The 24,840-nt window shown below is 31.2% G+C and overlaps 2 protein-coding genes across 3 annotated transcripts; one reads left to right on the top strand and one right to left on the bottom strand.

Moving 5' to 3' along the window:
- Positions 1–887: 887 nt before the first annotated feature.
- On the bottom strand, positions 888–8,300 carry LOC132724288 (E3 ubiquitin-protein ligase CHIP-like). Its single transcript, XM_060709121.1, has 3 exons — positions 8,155–8,300; positions 1,874–2,072; positions 888–1,074 (listed from the first exon to the last, which is right to left on the bottom strand). Exons 1-3 carry the CDS (start codon positions 8,242–8,244, stop codon positions 896–898), a joined length of 468 nt encoding a protein of 155 aa, XP_060565104.1. The 5' UTR covers positions 8,245–8,300; the 3' UTR covers positions 888–895.
- A 152-nt stretch (positions 8,301–8,452) lies between these two features.
- On the top strand, positions 8,453–24,338 carry LOC132724286 (zinc finger protein DPF3-like; the record flags this gene model as incomplete). Of its 2 annotated transcripts, XM_060709119.1 has the most annotated exon segments (7): positions 8,453–8,605; positions 13,618–13,784; positions 14,564–14,683; positions 15,118–15,165; positions 21,549–21,760; positions 22,957–23,047; positions 24,231–24,338. In XM_060709119.1, coding segments are annotated over 7 exon segments (787 nt in total), but the record flags the coding sequence as incomplete, so codon positions are not given.
- Positions 24,339–24,840: the final 502 nt, after the last annotated feature.

The raw sequence follows: 24,840 nt of genomic DNA, 5'->3' as shown, positions 1-24,840 counted from the left end.
CCCCTTTTTTTAAATACTTTGCATAAAAGGCAAAAAGGTAAATTTTAAAAAATTTTTCCCTTTTAAAAAAAATTTTCCATTTTGGGAAAATAAAAAAAGGGAATATAAATATAAAAATTTTATAAAATTAAAAAAGGGGAAACCATTCAAAAAAATTTTAAACCAATGAACCAAAAAATCTTTTTAATTTATTTTTAAAATAACAAAAATTCAAGGTTTGGGGTTGGGGGCATTGTAAAAATTTTTAAAATTTAAAGCAAAAAAAATATAAGATATTTTCCCAAATAATTAAAAATTTAAAAATTTTAAATTTTCCTGCTGTTGCCATTCAATACCAAAAGGTTCATTATTGCAATGAAACAAAATGTGTTAATTTTACATATTATACTTTGAACATATAGATAACTAATATAGTAATTTAAAGGATTTAAGATTTTTCAAGAGATAGCATGTTTGAGTTGTTACCATGAACAGACTAACAGACTAGTAATCTAAGGATTGAACACAGTGTGGGTTCAAACACCTTCAGGGGCAAACGGTCATTTTCCATCAGCAACAAAACATCCATTGCTAAGTGGTTGGTTCCAGGACTGGATTACATTGTGTGTCTATAAGCTTATAGCTTCCTTCATAATCAAAATAATATATAAAATTTGAGCCGCGTCACGACAAAACCAACATAGTGTGTTTGCGACCAGCATGGATCCAGACCAGCCTGCGCTCTGCGCAGTCTGATCAGGATCTATGCTGTTCGCTATCAGTTTCTCTACTTGTAATAGGGTTGGTAAGCGAACAGCATGGATCCTGATCAGACTGCGCGGATCCATGCTGGTCGCAAACGCACTTTGTTGGTTTTGTTGTGACGCGGCTCAAATTCTGTATTTTTAACTTATTTCTAGTACATGTACCTTTCAATATCATCCCTAATCAATTTGTTTAAATATGACTGTAGATCTATTTCCTGCTGTATACGTTTATCTTCTAACTGACTCCATCTTTTTCTCTTGGCAAGTCTTAGAGCACTAGTTATATCATCTCCAAAATTCTTTCTTGAATCTTTAGCTAGTTCATTTGCTATTGATATCAAAAGAATAGTTAAGAATGGACATTTATATTCTTTAAACTGTAATTTATTTGTATCCAAATCTAGTCATCCTTACATTTTATTCAGATGTATATAATATATAGAGGATATTTGTTTATTTTGCATGTAAGATTGAAATATAATTTCACTGAGTGAACACCAGATGCAATATTTTCACGAGTGGCGTAGCCACGAGTGAAAATATAATAGCTGGTGTTCACGAATGAAATATATTTCAATCTTATATGTTAAACAAATAAATTTTCTTTTTATTTCATGCTTTTTAAGGGATTTTAAGTATTTTGTACTGATTTTGCCGCGTAACGTCGCGCATTCTCCCTTATGACGTCATCAATCATGACGTCACATCATCAGTTTTGAAATATAGTTCTGTTAAATTTCTCTAATTTTGTTACATTTTTAACATGATGTATGATGACACCGACTTTCTTTTCCTAAAGAAGCAACATTTACGTATGACGGCATTTATTTTTGTCTGTTATTTCATTTAGTTATGATATTCTTTTCATCCGCATTCAGATATAGTCCGGCTACAGTGAAAATTATATTTTATAAATTTCACTAGTGGTTTATCAGAATATAATCATCTGTTATATTACAGTAAAACACTGGAAAGCATGAAATAAAACAGATGTATATAATATAACAGCAATTTTAATTTGCTTTTTGCACTATGATAATAAAAGAATAATCACTGAAAAAATCTTAAACAAGATCACAATTACATTGTAATAAGAATTATAATTATATACATGTAAGCTAGTATACCTCGTTTTAGGCAAGCTATAGCCTCATCATGGTGATTTTGTTCTGTAAGAGCAAGTCCCATAAAGTAATGACCTTTGACCAGGGTTTTATCCAGTTCTAAAGCTCTACGACAATCCTGTACTGCATTCTCCCAGTGTTTCTGTTTTATGTAACAAAGTGCTCGGTTTGTGAAGTATGTTGCTGTGTATGGATTTTTAATCTGAAAGATCATAAGACATCAAAGATCATCTACTCTACAACTTATTTCTTTCGCCTGAAATGTGATTTTAGATATTTTTTTACTTATCAAATTTCTATTCCACTTTTCAATCTCTACAGTCCTGGTTATTCATATTCTATTATAAGAATGTTCATCACACTGAATACTAAAAATCCTACAGAATAAAATTTGCCCTCAAATAATTTACATTTAGACTTAAAAAAATGTTTATACTTATCTTTTGGCACAATAACAAAATAACTATTAAACAAATGGTAATTACATGAAGACTGGATGTGCGAAAAACTGAAAATGATTTTTTTATAAACGCACATTCTCTGTTGGTGTAACAACAATTAAATTTATTATCTGCTTCTGAATGAGCAAACAAACCGGTGCCACATTTTCCCAATTTGATAAAAACAAAATCATACAAGAATTTCTTTTTAAGCAAGAGGTATCACCCAAGTGATGAATGCCCCCGAAAAGCTTTATTAAGCATGCAGGTATTATGAAAAGAAAAGAGAACTAGAACTATCACTAAATGTGATTAATACCCCCGCAAGACTGCTTCAGAAATGAGGAAGTTACAAGTTACAGAATAATAATTGTTAAAGAATTGAAATAGAGTTATGGTTGTGGGCATTTAATGATAGTTGTGGTTTTTGTATGTTGCATTTCCTTACAATATGGTTGACCATTGATGAAGTTTTATTGAATTACTCTGTAATAAGTCCAGAAAGAGTTACGCTTCTTGAGCACTGCACTTCCTCTCATTGCACTTGACCATTGTATGAAGTTGCATTGAATTCTAAACATAAGTTTTAAGTTATGCACCGGACAAGGAAAAGGAACAAAGGGCAATAACTCTACAAATACTGAAGATGGAGTTATGGTCATTGTACACTGCACTTCCTCTCATTTCGCTTGACCAAATTGTATGAAGTTGTATTGAATTCCAACTACTAGTTTTCAAGTTATGCACTGGACAAAAAAGTAACGAAGGGCAATAACTGTAATAAGTCAAGTTAGAGTTATGCTTCTTCTGCACTGCACTTAATCTCACTGCCCTTGACCATTGTATGAAGTTTCATTGAATTCCAAACATTAATTTTCAAGTTATGCACTGGACATTAAAAAGTAACAAAGGGCAAAAACTCTTAAATGAGTCAAGAAAGAGTTATGGTGTCTGTGCACTGTGCTTCCTCTCAATATACTTGACCATTGTATGACATTGTATTGAATTCCAAATACCACTTTTCAAGTTACGCTCTGGACAAGAAAAAACAATGGAAAAGTAACAAAGGGCAGTAACTCAATAATTGCCCTAGACAGAGTTATGGTTCTTGTGCACTGCACTTCCTCTTAATGTGCTTGATGATTGTATGAAGTTGTATTGAATTCCAACCATTAGTCTTCCAGTTATGCTCCAGACAAAAATAAGCAATGGAAAAGTAACAAAGGGCAATAACTCTGTAATTACTTTAGACAGAGTTATGGTTCTTGTGTTCTACACTTCCTCTTATTGTGCTTGACCATTGTATGAAGTTGTTTTAAATTCCAACCAGTAGTTTTCAAGTTATGCCCCGGACAAGGAAAAGTAACAAAGGGCAATAACTCTATAATGAGTCATGATGGAGTTATGGTTCTTGTGCACTGCACTTCCTCTCAATGTGTTTGACCATTGTATGAAGTTATATTGAATTCCAACCATTAGTCTTCAAGTTATGGTCCGGACAAAAGAAAGCAATGGAAAAGTAACAAAGGGCAAGAACTCTGAAATTACTTTAGATAGAGTTATGATTCTTGTGCACTGCACTTCCCCTTATTGTGCTTGACCATTGTATGAAGTTGTTTTGAATTCCAACCAGTAGTTTTCAAGTTATGCTCCGGACAAGGAAAAGTAACAAAGGGCAATAACTCTGTAATTAGTGAAGATAGAGTTATGGTTCTTGTGCACTGCACTTCCTCTCAATGTGCTTGACCATTGTATGAAGTTGTATTGAATTCCAACCATTAGTCTTCAAGTTATGCTCCGGACAAGGAAAATGCAACGGACGTCTGGACCGACCGACCGACCGACCAACCACCGGGTGACTCCTATATACCCCCCCAAACTTTGTTTTTGGGGATATAATGAAAGTAACTTATTTCTTAATATTGTTCTTGTGAAGTAAAGTGCTATTTATAGCAAACTTAACACCTTCGGACAAGGGTCTTGGACGCAACACATCGTCCTGATGTAGTTGACATTTTAAAATCCTTCAATGCATGACAAAGTTACAGTCTAGACACGTATGAAGTGGGGATGAACAGACAGACAGATGGATAAAGACAGAGGTGCGATTTTAATATGCCGCCCTTCTGGGGCATAAAAAGAGGCTGAGGCCTCCTTTTTTCTATGAGTTACAACTTGATCAACATATCAGTGAAAAAGTGTTACCAACATCTTATAAAGAGCTGAAAGTTTAATACCTAAGAAAATTAAGATATTGTTTATCACCATGATAAGACGTGCTAGGATATGTTTCATCAATATGGATTTCTCATCTTAATGTGACTTCCCTGCAGTTTTTTATACATGACAGGACTAAAGAATTTTTTTTTTTAGATCTGTTTGCCATTTGATGTTGGTTCAGACCAATAATAACTTGTCAGCGAAATTTTACCAAAGAAACTTTAACTTTCCGTTCAATTCTGAGTATATTTCTTTATCATCTTTTGCATATTTTTCTATTTTATGTGCCCCAGTTCATGTTAATTTCAAATTCTAAGTTTTAAACTTTAAAGTTTTTTATCATACCCATTGCGAAATCTAACCAAAACAACACAAATTTACCTCATTTTAATTCGCAGATAATTTTTTCATAATAAATTCTTGTTCATTATTCAATAAAACATATATTTCAACATCATTCTACACCATTTCAAGTATCAAAATACTAAGTAGGTCACTGCAAAACATTAGTTACATTGACATTAATGTCTGCCATGACACTTAAGAGCTATGCAAGAATATGCAGACATGTATATATTGAACATCTTTGTGGATTTCAACACTTTTTAGTGCTCTATTTATTGTCTAAATAAAACAATGCAATCTTCCATGTACTTAAAAAATATAAACAACATAGGAAACACAGTATAACTGTTGTATATGAGTTGTCTTTTACACAAAGTATTGATGACTGACACTTCTTTACACTTTTACTCTGCTTATCTTCTCAATACCATTGGTTAGTTAAACCACGGATTTATATTACAAGGATCGGACACTTTCGTTTAGCTTAAAGTCCCGTCGCGCGCATGCGCAGAATCGGATAAAGGTGGACAGAATGAGATGGCGGAACGCGCGGAGTACGAAATATGACAGATTTTCACCGGAGTATGTGGTGTTATTGCAGCTTTGTGAAAAATTATACACATATGAATGTATTGATGCAGTATTATTTTGTGTCGCTAAAGTATTAATATATGAAAATATGCTGATAGAACGCTGCAACGCTTAGTTAAAAAGTACCTAATTTAAAAAATATTCGCCTATTGTTTAGGCATACTCTCTACACTTCGCCGCCCTTTTACTTCAAGCACGAATTTTTACCGCGATTCAGAATAAGATAATTATTTTTTACATGGTTTAATGATGGCATTGCAAAAAAATGTTTCTTGATTGCTAAAAAACTTTTAAAGAAATTCACGTTTGAAATGTGTCTTTATTTCTGTGAATTATTTCCAAATGATTTGTACATTTTTATTTGATTACCTATATATTAGTATAAATATAGTAAATATTCTACTAATAAGTGTATTAAATATATTTTCACACCATTCTAGACAAGCATTCCTATAGATGAATTCATTAGATTGGCATAGAGAACAGCTGTTTTATAATATTATTTTTTATTTTGAAACATACTTTTTTCATGGTTATCCTTAACAATTCACGTCAAATGATTTATTTATCACATGTTTATTTTCATTATTTTTCAGAGAAAGGACTATACAAATTTAGTTGTATATTTTCAATTTCATTTATAAATGTTAATAAAGAAAATAGATTTACATTGTATTTATATATATCCTCTTCAGAATCATTTTCTTACCACATATATGCCATGGACTGTAGTTAAAGACCGCGCATACACAAAATATACATTCAAATTCTATTTGTTTTTGAAGATTGAGTGTTGCAATTATCACATGTAACCTGGTAATGAAAGTTTGGAAATAAAGTTTTTTAATTATCACTTACCCCCTTCAAAAGTAATTAAACTTGAAAGAAATTTAAGCGACATGTAAAAAATAATCAACAGTTACTTTTATTTTCGCAAAATACTGACTCAAACTGTAAAGATTTTTATTGTTTTTCTAGCGTTACATTAAAAAGTATCTTAAATATCTTTCTACAGGCATTCAAATAAAAAGAATAATTAAAATATACGGATTAAAATATACGAGTGACATTAAAAAGGCCGGAATCGAGACAGCCACACGAGAGAACTTTACTGTTACGATGATTGTCTACTTCACTGCACCGACATTTGAAAACAGATTTACAAAAAATAATAATGATACAAATGATGAATGAAATTTAAATATTCTATGAATATGGCAATATTGACAATCTCGGCAATATTTTGTACTAAAAAATTAATAAATTTTCTTCACGTGTAAAGGCCGCAATACATTACCCGTAAAACAATTGTGCGTTAATAAATTTGACTACATAACCCAATAAATCTTAAATATTGCATCTTTGATCATCTGTGAATAACTTACATCGGCTTCTTTTTTATTTTGAAACTGAAAGTATTATGGTATCGTAATAATAAATTTCAAATACCTGCTTTTTATATAAAAAATGTAAATTTATCGCGGATTTCGTCAAGTTAATTTTTTAACCGTCGTTGCGGACAGATAAACTGTACCTTTAAAAAATAAATTAGATATTTGAATTAAACAAGTATTTTTCTTCAAAATAAACTTTAAATTTCCAAAATCGGATAATAAATGGAAAAGTAATATGGTATTTTGTAAAGTAGGTATCCGTTGCGAAAGGGACATTTACGCTTAGCGCCGGTAAATTATCGATCGATGTACCTTTATCGGGCGCACGACAAGATATTAAAGCATTTATATAGGGTTAACTGGGAGTGTCTGATCCCTGTAATATAAATCCGTGGTTAAACTGGTGGTGGCGTGATAGCTCAATTGGTTAGACCACTGATTATCACTCAATATCACTCCTGAGGTCCAAGGTTTGATCCCGGGTTATAACCTTGGGATTTTTCAGAGACACTTTCAGTGTTTCCCACCTACCTAGAGGTGTACTGGTAAGAAATCCTGGTAATCCTCGCATGTATCAGTCCTATTTACTGGGCATGTTAAAGAACCAAGGGGTCTATTCAATATGAGCTAGGGACTGGTTCCCGGATTCCCTTGTATCTCATATCTGTCTCTTAAAATTGTATACAATGTATACCTGCTTAGAGTGATCATAAACGATTTTAAAGCAGTATGATGTAGAACTAGAACTAGACATTTTCTTCAACAATACTGTTGAGGAAAGTTGTTTCACATGATAGCTGCAAGCAGAAACATTTAATAAACATATTCAAAAGTCAACAATTTTACTATATGATATATTCTTTCATTTTAATTTTATCATGACATTTTTTATTACTGCATTTACTTTTACACGCAATTTGCAGTTATAATAAACTTCTTTAATCCAAAATAGAATGTTTTACAAAAGTTATTCTGGGGCCGATTTAGATAGTTTTGAGGTAAATTTGACTAATTTTGGGACAGATTCGAATTAGGGCCAATCTGACTTGGGGCCGATTTGACTTGTTAAGTTGTTTTTTAACAAAACAGCATGTCTGTTGAAAATGTCTGACACCTGTAATCACTACAAATAAAAACAGTCTGCTAATCTGTCACTGAAAAGTAAAAGTAAAGAACAACTAGGAATTATTTGCCTTGAGTTGTTCTACCATACTAGTCCATACTGCTTTCCTGGGTCTGGCCCTGGGACGACTGGCTTATAACATAAGCTATTATAAATCATTTATAAACTCACAATGGCTTTTGAATAGCATCCAATGGCCTCATCATATTTCCTTGCGGTAAAAAAACGATTCCCCTGTTCTTTTAAATCAGAGTCTGTCATACTTTATTCTTTTATTTGTTTTCCTTTTCAATCTAGGTTGTCAGACGCTTATTCAAGAAGCATCATTACCGGGGATCATCTGATAATAATCTAGATTTTACTTTGTGTCTATCATTTCAATCTTTCAAGCTTCTTTAGTCATAAAGAAACATTTGCTAAATTTACATATTTACAAGTAACAAAAAAACACTATAAATTTCTATCGAGTGTCTAAAATTATAAATTTATGAAATAACTTATCCTGCAATCAAGGGAAGCTACTCGTCAAAATTTATTTTCTATCAAACAAAGCGAAAAACAACGCAAAAATCCAAATAGAAATGACAGAAATAACACTCCGATACGATGCGATTCAGAAAAGGTTTATTGATATATTGTCTTTGAAGTCTTTCTTTTTTAATTTAAATTTGTGTTTTAAACATAGTGCAACATTTTTTCTTTCATGATCCAGTAATCTGCATCCGAGTTTCTGACCCCACCCACTCATTTTGTAAATAAGAAATTAAGGCAAAGCTTCAAAGCGAAGTCTCAGACAGATGTTATCTTACATACAAATTTGAGATAGATAGATAGATTTAAATTAGATTTATAGGATATTGAGTTGCGTTAAAAATTTAATTACTTTGCCTGTGATTAAATCTAGTGCATTGAACATCGCAATATTGATTTACCATCAATATTTATCATCCGATACAATATCGATACACATTTTTACATATCGATACAAGCTAAAAAATATTTTATTTCTGTAAATTAATATATCTCTATTTTGGCTTATAAGAGAAGTTACCTTTTTCTTGTTTCCTTGGCAAACTTGAAATTTAAACTCTGTTTTCAAACGGTATGCCTAAAATACGAAAGTGAGATTTTTGACGAAAGTGAGCGAAAGTGAGCGAAAGTGACTTTTAAAATAGTAATTATAACATTTTAATAGACTTTTAAAACAAACTTGCAGTTTGTAGACGTATATTATTAGAAAATAATTATATTTATTAACAGAAATAATCATAATGATGATTTAATCGCTACTAATTTGCATAATTTCTATACACAAGTTTTTATATTTCCCTATCGCTCACATTGAAAAATACGAAAGTGACTTATAAAATATTAAATATTCTGTTTTAATTGAAATTTTTACTAAAATTACAATTTGTAGATGTATATTATCAGAACTTGATGATACCTATTTTTAAAATAATCATTATGATGATTTAATCGCTATTTATTTGCATTATTTTTAGACACAAGTTCAGATATCTTCCTTCGCTCAGATTGAAAAAATACGAAAGTGACTTCAAAATATCAAATATAGCGATTAATTTGAATCTATATAATTATAAAAGATTGTAGACGTATAGTTTTGGAATTTGATCGATAATATCTATTTTTAAAAATTATCATTATGATGATTTAATCGCCATTTATTTTCATAATTTCTATACACTAGTTCAGAAATCTTCCTTTCGCTCACATTGAAAAATACTAAAGTGACATATGAAATATTAAATATACTGGTTAAGTTGATTTTTTACTAAAATTTCTCTAAGTAGACGTATACTATCAGAAATTGATAATATTCATTTTCAAAAATAATCATTATATATATGATGATTTAATCGCTATTTATTTGCATAATTTCTATACACAACTACATCTAGATCTTTCTTTCGCTCACATTGAAAAATACGAAAGTGACTTATAAAACATTCACTATACCGTTTATTTTGAATTTATATTAATACAACAGTTTGTAGACACATAGTTTCAAAAATGAATAAAAAATACTTAAAAATCATTATGAGGTTTTAATATTCATGCATTTTCATTATTTCTATATAGCAATTTCAGAGATCTTGTTTTCGCTCACTTTCGTATTTTCAATGTTAAGCGAAAGTGATTTTAAAAATATCAAATATAGCGTTTTAATTGTACTTAATATTAATAATGCAGTTTGTAGACGTATATTATCAAAACTAGTATCTTTAATCAATATGATCTTCATTTATTAGCATAATATTTATACACAAGCTCAGACATTGATCTTCCTTTCGCTTACTGTGAGCCTGACGAAAGTGACTTACAGAATATCAAATATAGCGTTGAAATAGAATTTCATGATAATATTGCAGTTTGTAGACGTATGTTATAAGCTATAGTAACTATTATTTTTTTTTTACAGTTCTCAATTTCTTACATCGTCTTTTTCGGGCAGTTTTTAATTTTTGATTAACGATGGTGTTACCTAACATTTAATATTCTGTTTATATATTATATTGTAATTATATACTGTTTGATTATAATCTAACAGTAATAGGTCTTGACTGTGTTTCTCATTATTATAATGTCTCTTGAAATTCTTAAATGGAATGGTCTTATGTAAGTTTTATGTGAATAGTTGTATATATGTTTGAAAATTAACCTTTCTTCTGCACCACCATAGATATCTTGCACGGATTAAAGTGGCAGTTATTATGCTCATTCAGGTGTAGATGAGCAATGTACATGTTAATTTGAAAAATAATTTGGAATTTCCCATCATTATGTTAAAATAATATTTCACTATGAAAAAAGGAAATAAGTAATCCACAGATTTTTCTATAAATATCGTACTATATCAGGTACGTATGTTAATATACGTACCTGACTATATATATATCGGTAAAGTTCAATCTTTTTATAAGTTAGGATTTTTTTTTATATTTTGTGCTAGTCATTTTCATCATCAATTATAGGTCAATCACCATGAAAACATGAATAATAATGGAAATGACTCATTTATTTTTTTATTATAAAAAACATTAATATCGTGAATATTGACATTGACTTTCGTCCGACTTTAAGTCACTTTCGTATTGTTCAATGTGGGCAAAAGTAAGATATCAGAACAGGTATACAGCAATTATGAAAATACATGGATATTAAATCATCATAATGATTTTTTTAATATATTTTATTCATTTCTGAAAACATGCGTCTTTTAGCGCTATATTTGACATTTTTGAAGTCACTTTCGTATTTTTCAATGTGAGGGAAAGGAAGATCTGTTAACTTGTGTAATGCAAATAAAGGGCGGTTAAATCATCATAATGATTATTTTTGAAAATAAATATAATTGACTTCTGATATTGTACGTCTACAAATTAATTGCACCACTTTCGTATTTTTCAATGCGAGCAAAAGGAAGATCTCTGTTTATAACTTGTGTATATAGATTATGCAAAATAAATGGCGATTTAATCATCATAATGATTATCTTTGAAAGTAAATATTATCATTTTCTGATATTATACTTCCACTTTGTGCAATAATAGTAAAAATAATTTCAATTTAAATGGTATATTTTATATTTTATAAGTCACTTTCGTATTTTTCAATGTAAGCGAAAGGAAGATATAAGAATTTGTGTATATAAATTATGCAAATAAAAACCGAATAAATCATCATTATGATTATTTTTCATAATAAATATAAGTAATTTCTAATAATATACGTCTACAAACTACAATTTTATTGTAAAAGTCTATTAAAACGTTACAATTAATATTTTAAAAGTCACTTTCGCTCACTTTCGCTCACTTTCGTCAAAAATCTCACTTTCGTATTTTAGGCAAACCCGTTTTCAAATGTCAGTGACAAAAATAACAGAAAAAACAAACTTTCTGTTAGTTTGTAGTATTTGTAATGTGTAATACAAGCATGAATAACTTTATGATCCCAATTTATAACACATATATAATGTTTTTCTTTGTATCTACTGTCAAAGTCAATATATCAATGTATCGTCAATATTTGTCTCTCGATATATCACAACAATATTTTCCATCAATGATAGCACTTGTTAAATCTTAGCCTGTTAACCTGTTGTGAAGCAGTCAATTTTTTAGTTTTGGTTTCCAAAATTTTTTAAGCTTCTTTTTTTTTTTATTTGTATTTCATCTGATGCGGCATTGAAGTTTGAAGCAGAACCATTGTGAAACCTAACTAAAATTATTTTAATATTGATTTATACATTTTAAAGTATTAAAATATTAACACTGTCATTAAAGTTGCCTATTTAGCGTATTTTAATATACCTGCTAAAATCGATTAATTCTTGTGAATGATAAAGTTTTTATTTGAATCGAGTTGACCTCTGGTTATATCAGCTTATCTCGTTGGTCAACGGTTTATTTTTTAGACTTCTGATTGGATTAATTGAAATGTGTGTTATTGAATTTGATAGGTTATTTAATTACCTATATATAGGTTATTTTGCTTTTGCTCGCCATTCTGTTACTTATTTTGTAGTCGAGATCACGTTCTATTCTTTTTTGCCCACCCACCCTAGCCCACTTGGTTTAGCAATAAGTTTTTATTGCAATCAGTTATTTTAGTACTGCGTTTTGGTAAATATTTATAATGATTAGTAATTCTTTGTGGATTGATTAATATATCATTCTATAGTTTATTAGTGTTGACCAATTTTGCAGTTATCTAGTGATAATTCGTGATCATTTATTAACCTAATTAAATATTATTATTGATATTTCTGTCTTGGTTTTTCTCTTTTAAATTTTAAATGAACAATAATTTAACTGTGAAATATCACAGTCAGCCATGACATTAAGGAGTTATGCGAGACCTCTTATATAAATGACGTAATTTTTGGGAAACGATTTAAGTCATGTACTTTATTTCGAACATCTTTGTTGTCATGATTTCTATATTTATAATTAAGATAATGCTTTTATTTATTTTCTAATTTTATTTTTTAATATTTTAATAAAATTGAACACAAAAGTCAATATCTTTAAAAAAAGTGATTTATAAAAAGGTTAGAGGCACATTGGTTCTGTTTTCTTACCCATCTGCACAAATTAACCAAGGTCAATCCCGTAATCATATGGTATGGTCAAACATTTTGCTTTATTCATACTAGAACATTGTATTCTTCCTCACTACAAAAATTAGTGAATAGTATTTCAGGTGAATCATGTGGGAGCACTTTGAGCCCAGTGGGGTAATTTTATTGCAGCATTGGCATGTCCATGTAATAGCAAGCTCAAAGAGCAGACCCTTTCCAAACAAGAAAAGGATTTCATTTAACAGGATCTTGTTTAGTTGTAGGGATTAGGATTATTGTCATCATGGGTACCCATCAATCTAAATTACACATTGATGATTGTTGGAGAATTAAACACACCAAAAGCTTTTGTCGTAAAACTATTTATATAAATTAAACAAAAAAAGATTTGTTTTCTGTATCAGGACTGCATTCCTTTTCTTGTCATTGTTCCTTAGGCCATACAAATGAAAACACGATGTCACTCTGCTTGACTTTAGATTTAATTTAATTGTTAAAAAAGGATCTGCACTATGTTTGTGTTTCAGTATTGGGGGCTCTGATGCCTATTACAATGATGCTATAGAACAAGCTGCAAGCTTCAATGTTAGATTAAAGAATGATCGTAAAATGAGACTGCCATTCCTTGACTCACAAACTGGTGTAGCTCAAAGTCATACAGATCTATGGCATACATACAGGCACAGGCAACCAGGTGAGTAAGATTCTAACTTAATCGGAATTGTATTGATTTTTGCCTGTTCTGCAGAGTTTAAGTGACCTAAAAATTTATTTACTGTTACTTACATGCATATACAATGATATATGCCTTTCTGTAGCATGCAACACCAAATCCAAGTTCTGCCCTTGTATACAGACTTGATTAGATCATTACATGTTTTTATTGTACACAGTTGTCTTTATTAAAAAAAATTGAGAAGTTTGGCGAATGCAAAAAGAAAAAAAAATGTTTTAAATGAAAGTCAGTTTTTTAAACCCCAAATGATATCATTTTTCTACTGATAATGAAAGTGATGAAAAATGAAAATGAGGTTTGTTTTTTACAGAAAAACAGAACAGATAATTTATTCAGATTCGCACATAGTTCATTATCTTGTACATGTGTATAGATAAATATATATGTAAACGTGAGATACATTAAGACCAGACTAATTTTTTTACAGCAACGTTAGAAATTTGAATACATATTTATCAATTATGCATATAAATCAAAACAATTTATCATGTATATAAGGAAATGGAATAGATATCAGAGTTATCTTTCTACAGTTAATACTGAATTTCTTAAAGCAAGAGCATTTTTGATGAACTGTGATAATTTAATGAGCTCAGTTTTATCACAAGAATTCAAAAGTTTGATAAATTCACCGGTTATAAACAGATGGTGTTTTGATGTAGATGTTGATGTTTTTTCCATAATTCTGAATAACTAACAGTTTTCTATAAATATCATATGAACATCTGTTTTACTAGGAAAGTTTCCAGGTCAGATATACTCGTATCCAGAGAGAAGATGGAAAAAGAAACGCCATTACTTCTTGTTCCCTGAAGAGCGTACAGCAAAAACAAGTGAAATAGAGACTGGTGAATCAGGTACATACAATAATTGCTAATAATGTTATGGCTTTTCCTTTCGTACATCTTTTTTGACACATTCCATGAAATAAATAGCAATATCACAGATGACTAAAATTAAAATCGTCAATCTGAAGAATACTATGTAGCTCCTACTGTAGTCTAAAAAAGCATTGTTATTCTTTAGCCTATACATGTTTGTATTCTGTTTTTCTTGTTCAAAATTTGTTTTAGCATAAGTATTTATGTAAATTTATTTTTGAGTCTTAATTGTATTATTGTGTTATATGTTTTACTGTTTTATAAAACGTTGAGTTTGTCAGTATGTAGATGCCAGAATGAGGCTTGTTTAGATCAGAATGATTATAATTTTGAATAACACATTGATGTAGGCTTGTAGGGCCATGTCTAGTTATAATATGAATGTTTTGGCTAGACTTGTACATTTACAGAGATTAGTACCCCAAGACGTAAACAACGACAAGAAGTGGTACAGCCAGGTATTATATGCTTACACTTGGCCTGCAATATTGTCTTAATACTTGGTTAATATGCAGTTGTTTTTTATAACACTGAACCGTGGGGTGTAATATTCTAATATGACAAATTTGCTTAATTTAGCATGCCTGCTTTTGATTAGGATTAAACAGTATAGGCTAGTGAGTTTAATTGCAGACATAATACATGTATATTATGTTGAAGATAATAATGATTAAGTTTAAGGCTTTGACTATATTTGAATTCATCTACTGATGCTTGCTTGAGAGTTTGTCATACAAACCATAATAGTTTCTGCTACTTTATTTTGGAATACTGATTACTGGAAGGTAAACTGCCTTTCCCTTTATGACAGGTGTAGGTTCAAAGTCTGCTGTAGATGATAATTTTTTTAACATTTGAGGAATTTTCCAGCTACTAAGCTAATGAGAAACTGATGTTCTGCAACAAGTAAATACAGAAAGTTATGAACTTTACAGTGTTGATGTGATTGTTGTTACCATATGAGTACTTATTTCTGCAAGGACTTTATTTCTGCGAAAAACAATGAGACCTAAGATTTGAAACCAACAGAAGTTAATGTTGTGTGTAATAGTAGGTGCCTGTACACTTGCATGTTGCATTGTTTGTGCAGGTAATGTGTAATACATTGCCGACTTGCGTTGAAATAAATTATAGCGGCTTAAAAGGAGCAATTAACACCATTGATAAGATTTATTAATTTATGTATGTCATCTCAGGGCTTCCATTAATGGAAGTATGGGAGTCGGGTACTGCTAATTTTGGCTTGTGACTTCCAAAATATAATGCTTTTCCTTCTTTACCTCTAGAATATTTAAATACCACCAAATTGACTGTTTTATTCTTTATTTGGCCCCACTATTGAGACCATTGATAATCCACTCAACACATATTTAGACCACAAGTTTACTGTTATTGCCCTTAGGCTAGACTCTTAATGAAACAATGTCTTAAAACTTGGAATTTTGTCTAAAGTAAATTGAGAAAATAAATTTCAGAGCAGTTTAATGTTGCTTTCTGCACATTTATTTTGCAAAAAAATTAAATACTTATTTGATAGATGAATTGTTTACACCATTTAATATTGAAACCTGGTCAATGAGAATTTAATCTTTGATATTAAATTTCTCCAGAATTATGTTCGGCTGTCATCAGAATAAATATCGAAACATATTTTATTAAGGAGTATTTGAAGATTAAAATACATATTGTTCGAACAAATCAGTTTTTTGTGTCTTCTGTAAAATTTTAAAAATGTCAGTAACAGTACTTTTTGCGCCAAGGTGATATGTTGATTTTTTAGACCCATTTTTTGTGGGAGAGAAGCTTTAAATGAATGACAGAATATTCTCTTCCCAAAATAGGGAGAGAACCATCAGGGAGGAAACATCAGGGGAGGAACTGGTAAGGGAGAGAGTAGTCTGACTTCCCTTTAAATGAATTGATGAGCTTATAAAATAAAAAGACACAGTAATATTTTCAATTTCATAATATCAAGACTAGCTGTCACTGCATACAGTAAAAACCCTCCATCAACTTGACTGGACCAAAGTGGTCTTAATAGCAGGGTTGTCTCATTAGTTGATGTTATTATCAAGGCATATACATGTATATTCTCTTACTCACAGTCTCATTTTGTCATTTAATAATATTGAAATTGAGCACTGTAAATACTTGTATATGATATTACCTTGGATTTCATTATTTGTTGTCAATGATTCATTGTAATGTGTCTAAAGTTTAGATCTTCTTATATTTTATATGAAAGATTATAATATTAGCATTATTTACTTGTAAGAGTTGATTTTAAATATTTGATAATGAGGTGGTTTGTTCTACCAAACCAGTTCAGTTATGGAGCTTATTTCAATAAAATCCAGCTACATGTAGTAAACAGAACTCAGCAGCACCTAACATCTTTCTTCATCTGTAATTTTAGCTGAAAAATCAACATATAAACAGCTGATAATATGATAATTGCTGAACTTTTAATCAATTTTTTTTTAATCGAGTCTTCTAATATTAAAATGCTGGCTTAATTATATGAGCTTACAGCTTTGCTGTTTAGTTACATTGCAAAGAGACTGTATTTCATTGCCTGAGGAAATAAAGCAAAATGTTAGATTCCATAGAAATTTTTCAGAATCTGCTGCAAAATTCCTATATAATGTTAAGTGTTTTTGATTTTTAGTTCAACTATTCGAAGAATAGTGGGGCTATCATACTCACATGTCTATGTGAGGGTAATACTTTGGTTAAAGTTTGATGTGAAACTTCTTTAACATATCTTAGCAACCATTGAGAATATTTGTTTGTTAACACTTATTTGATGTCATAATTCGAGGTTACTTTCCAATGCCCATAACTTTAGTATGGATTTTGACAGAATTATGGCCCTTTGGGAAACTCCATTTTAAAGTCTTGCATGCAACATCAATCTTCAAAACTACTGAACTATTGAAACTTAAAACAGGTCTTTTGTGTCATAGTTGAGGTCACTGTGCTAGGCCCTTAACTTTGGCATGGATTTTGACTGAGTAATATACCTTTGTGAACATTGAAAATTCCTTAGTCAATAAGAAAGACTCTGATCTTATAATGTTAAGTATTTTTTGAATGAAATTTTTTTTTGTTAATTTCTACATCCAGTTTTACTATCAATTACTGAGAATAGTCTTGTGTGAGCTATTAGTATCAAAGGGGGATGCTCCGGTGTTCATTGTCCGTCGTCCGTCATCATGCCTCAACAATCATCTTCTTCTCTGAAACTACTTAGCAGATTTACTTCAAATTTGGTCTGTAGTATCCTTGTGACAGTCACATTTGAATTTGCTCATGTCATTCCAATTGCCCCTTTTAGGGGTCAGCAGAGCTAAAAATAGAAAAACCTTTAAACATCTTCTTCTACAGAACTAATGGATGGATGATCACCAAACTTTGTCTGTAGCATTCTTGGGTAGTCTTTTTATCAAGTTTGCTCATATTAATTTGATTGGCCCCTTTAAGGGGCTAAAAATAGAAAAACCTTTAAACATCTTCTCCTACAGAACTAATTGATGGATGATTACCAAACTTTGACTGTAGCATTCTTTGGTAGTCTTTTATCAAGTTTGCTCATATGAATTTAATTGGCCCCTTTTAGGGGCCGCTAAAGCTAAAAATAGAAATACCGTTAAATGTCTATTTCTAGTGAACTAATTGATGGATGATCGCCAAACTTTTTATGTAGCATTCTTGGGTAGTCTTTTATCAAGTGTGCTTAATTAATTTGATTGGCTCCTTTTAGGGGTCTCTAGGGCTAAAAATAGAAAAACCTTTAAACATCTTCTCCTACAAAACTAATTGATGGATGATCACCAAACTTTGTCTGTAGCATTCTCGGGTAGTGTTTTATCAAGTTTGCTCATATTAATTTGATCGGCCCCTTTTTGGGGCCGCAAAAGCTAAAAATAGAAATACCTTTAAATGTCTATTTCTAGTTAACTAATTGATGGATGATCACCAAACTTTGTCTGTAGCATTCTTGGGTAGTCTTTTATCAAGTTTGCTAATATTATTATGATTGGCCCCTTTTAGGGGCTGCAAAAGCTATAAATAGAAATACTTTTTAATGTCTATTTCTACAGAACTAATTGATGGAAGATCACCAAACTTTGTCTGTAGCATTCTTGGGTAGTCTTTTATAAAGTTTGCACATATTAATTTGATAAGCCCCTTTAAGGGGTCTCTATAGCTAAAAATAGAAATACTGTTAAATGTCTATTTCTTGAGAACTAAGTGATGGATGATTGTAGCATTCTTTGGTAGTCTTTTATCAAGTTTGCTCTTATGAATTTGATTGGCCCCTTGTAGGGGCCGCTTAAGCTAAAAATAAAAATACCTTTAAACGTCTATTTCTACAGAACTAATGGATGGATGATCACCAAACTTTGTCTGTAGCATTGTTGGGTAGTCTTTTATCAAGTTTGCTCATATAATTTTGATTGGACCCTTTTAGGGGCCGCTAAAATTAAAAATAGATATACATTTAAACGTCTATTGCTACAAAATTAATTGATGGATGATCACCAAACCTTGTCTGTAAGCATTATTGGGTAGTCTTTTATTAAGTTTGTTCATATTAATTTGATTAGCCCCTTTTAGGGGCAGCCAAAATTAAAAATAGAAATACGTTTAAACATCTTCTCCCACAGAACTAATTAATGGATGATCACCAAACTTTGTCTGTAGCATTTTTAGGTAATCTTTTATCAAGTTTGCTCATATTAATTTGATTGGCCCCTTTTAGAGGCTGTTAAAGCTAAAAATAGAAAAAACCTTCAAACATCATTTCCTACTGAAATAATTGATAGATGACCACCAAACTTTGTAGCAATCTTAGGTAGTCGTTTATCAAGTTTGCTCATATTAATTTGATCAGCCCCATTTAAGCTAAAGCTTAAATACCCCAGGTAATGGCATTTCTTCAAATTATGGTTTAAACTTATTCTATGCTCAAATTTAATATTAGAATATATTGACATTCCTAAAAGCAGTTGTTTCTGGTAAGCGACTCAGGGCCATCATGGCCCTCTTGTTTGAAAATACAATAGGTTTTTCTATGCAAGAGGTATACTTGAGTTGTTTTGGTAATGTCTTATTAGGACCCTCTTGGGATATTGCTTTGCACTTCTAGGTTTGTAGACCAATCAATTTTTGCTCAATAATAATCTTGGGCCTAGAAACTTCAAACTACTTATGACGATTGATCATGACCAGTAAATGAATACTAATGTTTTTAAGGTTACTAGGTCAAGGTCACATTGACGTACCTTTTATATAAAACGGTTTCTGACCAATAGCTCTACAACCCATGGGCCCTTGGTCCTGAGACATAAGAGGTGCATAGGTGTTTGCAAGTAAATGATCCATTTTAATTTTGTGGTCAAGGGATCAAAAGTCAAGGTCACATTTTATGTCAAAGCAGTTTCTGACCAATAAGTCGACACTTCAGGGGCCCTGGGTCTTCAAACTTAACATGTGCATTGTTGATTTGGTGTCAAGGGCTCTAAAGTCAAGATCGCATTGACCTTTTGGTTGAAACATTTTCGGACCAATAACTCTACAACCCATACAAGGCATTTGGCCCTCAAACTTCACAGGTGCATTTGTCTTGGCCAGTAGATGACCTATTTGATTTTGGTTTCAAAGGGTCAAAGGTTAAGGTCACATTGACCTTGTATGGCAAAATGATTTCTGACTAGTAACTTGACAACCCATGGACATTTGGCCTTTAAGCTTCACAGGTGTATTGGTCTTGGGCAATAGAGGATCCCTTTTGAATTTTGGGCTGAAGGCTCAGAAGTTAAAAAAACAACATTGCATATAACTTCAGACATACTTACAGGTGGGCATGCATGTTTTACAATTACCTATTCTTTATTTATATCATCAATTGAATAAGACAGAGTCTTTGCATAAAAAAACCCTCAAAATATATTTGTCTTTCTGAAGGAAGATGAATACATGTTCTGCATTGTACTATTTGATGTACTGACTAATATAAGATTGCATTCAGGTATTAATATGGCTAGATGTTATTTGTCTCATACAGCCAGTATATCATCGGCTTGGTGCAAAAATGTTGTAACTCTTTCTCTATGTCATATGAGTTACAGCCATGTATGAAGTGTAATACTGCATGAAGAGTATGTTTTGTTTTATGCATCACATTTTTTATAACTGCATGCTTTGCTCTAATTTTTTTTGGAACCGTTTTAGGTGGCAGGCAGATGAGGTCCATTTTATTATTTTACTATATGAACCTTCATATGATGTTTTTGTTACTATATCAACCAGTTGTAATGATGTTTTGTGAACAGTTCAGAACTCAATTATTGCTTTATATCTATTCTGTCTTTATTGTTTATGTAAGTCATATACATGTATAAAGAATTACACCTTACATATAGATAATTTAAACACATTTTGAAAAAGTCATTGTTGACAGTACCAATTTTCAAGATTCAAGTTAAAATTGTTAGATATGTTTTGTAGGTAAGGTTAGTCATATTCTTTCCTCTTTTTTTTTTTAACTGAAAAAGGTCTCCATTTTTTTTGTACAGAAAACATTAATATTTTAACATTTGGAATTATAACAGTTTTAGAAAAAAACAACTGAAAAAAAAGTAAAAACAAAATGAGGATTAAATTTATGTATGGACATCAGGATTGACTATATTAAGTATAAACAGAATGTACATGTAATGGTGGAGTGTTTATTTGAAAAAAAGATAAAGGTTATTTATGTATTAATACCATTATTAACAATTTAGTGTATAGTAGTAGATGGTAGTGGTTATTCAAGAAAACTGTGTTATTTCAGACATGCATCAGATAAGTACAGTAGAAAACCCTGCAGCAAGGACAGAAACTGAAGAGTTTGGAGACCTGAAGAGTGAGACAAGCAAGGACAAGTGGTATGATGATTATGACGAGTACATGGAGCCACCAGATGCCGGGGAAATGTGTGATGACCAATCAGATATCAGTGACTTTGAACAGGAATACATCAAGAAAAGAAAACGCAAGGGCAAGGTACTGATCCAATCTTGATGACAGATGTCTGCTAGTAAAGTTCTGATGCAGTTGTTTTGATGAGTTTTTGAATAATGTTTATGCTTATCATTCAACCATTATTTAAATATTTTAACCTTTATTTAAGAATTTCAGGAACAAAACAGTTTCGGGTCATAGATACTAAGAGCATACTGATGGCATAGATATGTCATTATTGCCACTTACTCTTAAGCGGTTAAATGAAGTATTGTTTCAAAAATTATTTTTTTTTTAAAAATGTGTTTTCTTGATTTTTTGTCTTTATAACACAAGTTTCATTTTAAAATTCTCAACATCTCAACTTGCAAAAAGTAAATATTAAACTTTTAGTTATCTTATTAATAATTCAAATATTATATATATATTAGGGATGGCAACGAATACCAAAATTAATACTCGAGTACTCGGTCATTTTTCCGATCGAGTACTCGGTTACTCGGACGATTTCCAATGATCTTCAAAGTTTATCACACAATATCAACACCGTCCGCATGCTACTTTCGTTTTCTATTTACATTCATAGAATTCGTAACTATAGATAGGACTGCAAAGGAGACAAATTAATTAAAATTAAATCAACGACATTATACTTTAGAACATTTTAATTAAATTAAGTGCAATATCAAGTTTAAAACATGTTTAGCAGTTGAAACATCTTTTTCTTCTTGTAATAAAATAGACTGATCGGCGGCAACGAAAGTTTATCCGGGTCTAAATATTACCTTAATTATTATATCATAATAGCAATACGGCCCTTTGTTGTTTTCAAAAATGTTACCTTAAAACAAGATTCGGGTACAAACTGCATTGTGTTACACAATTAAAGGTTACTAAATATCATAAGAGACTGGATGACGTAAGCGACACATGTGCGCGTTTCAAACTGTTGATCGCCTCATTAAATTAATGGTATCATTTTTCGCACCTCTGCAAGGAAGTTGTGATTGTATTTAACAGGTATTTATGAAGGTATATGCACATCTCCGAATTTTTGAACTAATTGGATACACCAAACTGTCTAAATAGCAAATAAAATAGAAATTATACATTTTTTCCGAGTAATCGAATATCAATTTTGTTAACCGATATTCGGACGTTCGATCGAGTACTCGGTTAACCGGTTACTCGTTGCCATCCCTAATATATATATATATATGTTATTATGTTTGATATAGGGTGGTGGTAGAGGTCGTAAGAAGAAGGTAGTTGAGAAAGAAGATAAGGAGAAGATTGATGAAGAGAAAGAAAAGCCATATGCATGTGAAGGTAATAGTCTTTTCTAATGTATATATTGTATATATTTCTGATGGCAAATGTGACAAAAGGTACTATTGTTCACACTTTTGTTAGCTCGACTATTCGATAAGAATAAGTAGAGCTATTGCAGTCACCCGAGCGTCGGCGTCGGCGTCGGCGTCGGCGTAACCACTTATGTTAAAGTTTTTGTAATAGTTCAAATATTTTCAAAGTCCATTGACATATGGCTTTGAAACTTTGCACACTTGTTCACCATCATGACCCCAACCTGTAGACAGGAGGAGGTAACTCTATCAAGCATTTTGACAGAATTATGCCCCTTTTTGACTTAGAATTTACGTTAAAGTTTTTGTAATAGTTCAAATATTTTCAAAGTCCATTGACATATGGCTTTGAAACTTTGCACACTTGTTCACCATCATGACCCCAACCTGTAGACAGGAGGAGGTAACTCTATCAAGTATTTTGACAGAATTTTGCCCCTTTTTCGACTTAGAATTTACGTTAAAGTTTTTGTAATAGTTCAAATATTTTCAAAGTCCATAGACATATGGCTTTGAAACTTTGCACACTTGTTCAACATCATGACCCCAACCTGTAGACAGCAGGAGGTAACTCTATTAAGCATTTTGACAGAATTATGCCCCTTTTTCGACTTAGAATTTACGTTAAAGTTTTTGTAATAGTTCAAATATTTTCAAAGTCCATTGACATATGGCTTTGAAACTTTGCACGCTTGTTCAACATCATGACCCCAACCTGTAAACAGGAGGAGGTAACTCTATCAAGCATTTTGACAGAATTATGCCCCTTTTTCGACTTAGAATTTACGTTAAAGTTTTTGTAATAGTTCAAATATTTTCAAAGTCCATTGACATATGGCTTTGAAACTTTGCACACTTGTTCACCATCATGACCCCAACCTGTAAACAGGAGGAGGTAACTGTATCAGGCATTTTTTTTACTATCAAGCACTAAGAATAGTCGAGCATGCTGTCCTACCGACAGCTCTTGTTTATATTTCTACTGTCAAAACTTTGTAAAGGTAGCAATTTTAATGATGATGAATCAAGACTTCATCTTGCTTAAATAAAACAGCTTTCATAAAATAGAGGAGATATAAATTGTAATGTATATTACAAGGGTTTTACTATATTTAATGTGCATATTACAAGGGTTTTACTATATTTAGTGTGCAATGCCCGTTACAAGACTCGGCCTGGATTGTCATATCACTATAATCATTTCCACAACGGCATGATGGAACCCGAGGAGCCAGAACCCTCACCCAAGTCTGTCGGTACGTACTTTCTTAATGTGAATAATCAGAGTGTTACCATAGTAACTACTTTGACATTTTATAGCATTACAAGTATGATACCCATAGTTTAGATCTCCTCTAGTCTACTGTATATATACAATAAGGTACATAATCATGTAATACCTTGTGTGACTTTAACTGTAATTCTATGCTTGTATTTCATTAAATATTGTCATATTTGGTTTTCTGTGTTTTATTGTTTAATTTTGATATTTGTCTGACAGTCAAAGATAACATCTGTGAAACTTTATTGTTCAAGCTTAAGACATCCCAAAGATGATCTATTTTGACAAGATTTTTTTAACAAACAAAAATGTTCTAAATTATTTTTATAAATCATTGAAGTGCATTTCATTTTTTGAAAATGTTTAATTTTGAAGAAGAACATACGTAGTCAATATCAGTATATCAACTGGTGAAGTAATTTTAAAATAAAAAGAGGCTACATTAAATTTTATTGGATAACAATGTAACTATTGGC

The sequence above is a fragment of the Ruditapes philippinarum genome, unplaced genomic scaffold, assembly GCF_026571515.1.
Source record: "Ruditapes philippinarum isolate M1 unplaced genomic scaffold, ASM2657151v2 ctg9714_1_1_1_1, whole genome shotgun sequence".
Classification (NCBI taxonomy): Eukaryota; Metazoa; Mollusca; class Bivalvia; order Venerida; family Veneridae; genus Ruditapes; species Ruditapes philippinarum.
Note: the sequence above shows the minus strand (reverse complement) of the source record. Positions and strands in the feature narration are given on the sequence as shown.

Coding starts and splice junctions, on each gene's coding strand:
- LOC132724288 (XM_060709121.1), bottom strand. CDS start 8,244: ATGACAGACTCTGATTTAAAAGAACAGGGGAATCGTTTTTTTACCGCA. Junction 2,073..8,154: donor GATGCTATTCAAAAGCCATT/GTGAGTTTATAA, acceptor ATGATCTTTCAG/ATTAAAAATCCATACACAGC. Junction 1,075..1,873: donor TATAGCTTGCCTAAAACGAG/GTATACTAGCTT, acceptor TGATATCAATAG/CAAATGAACTAGCTAAAGAT.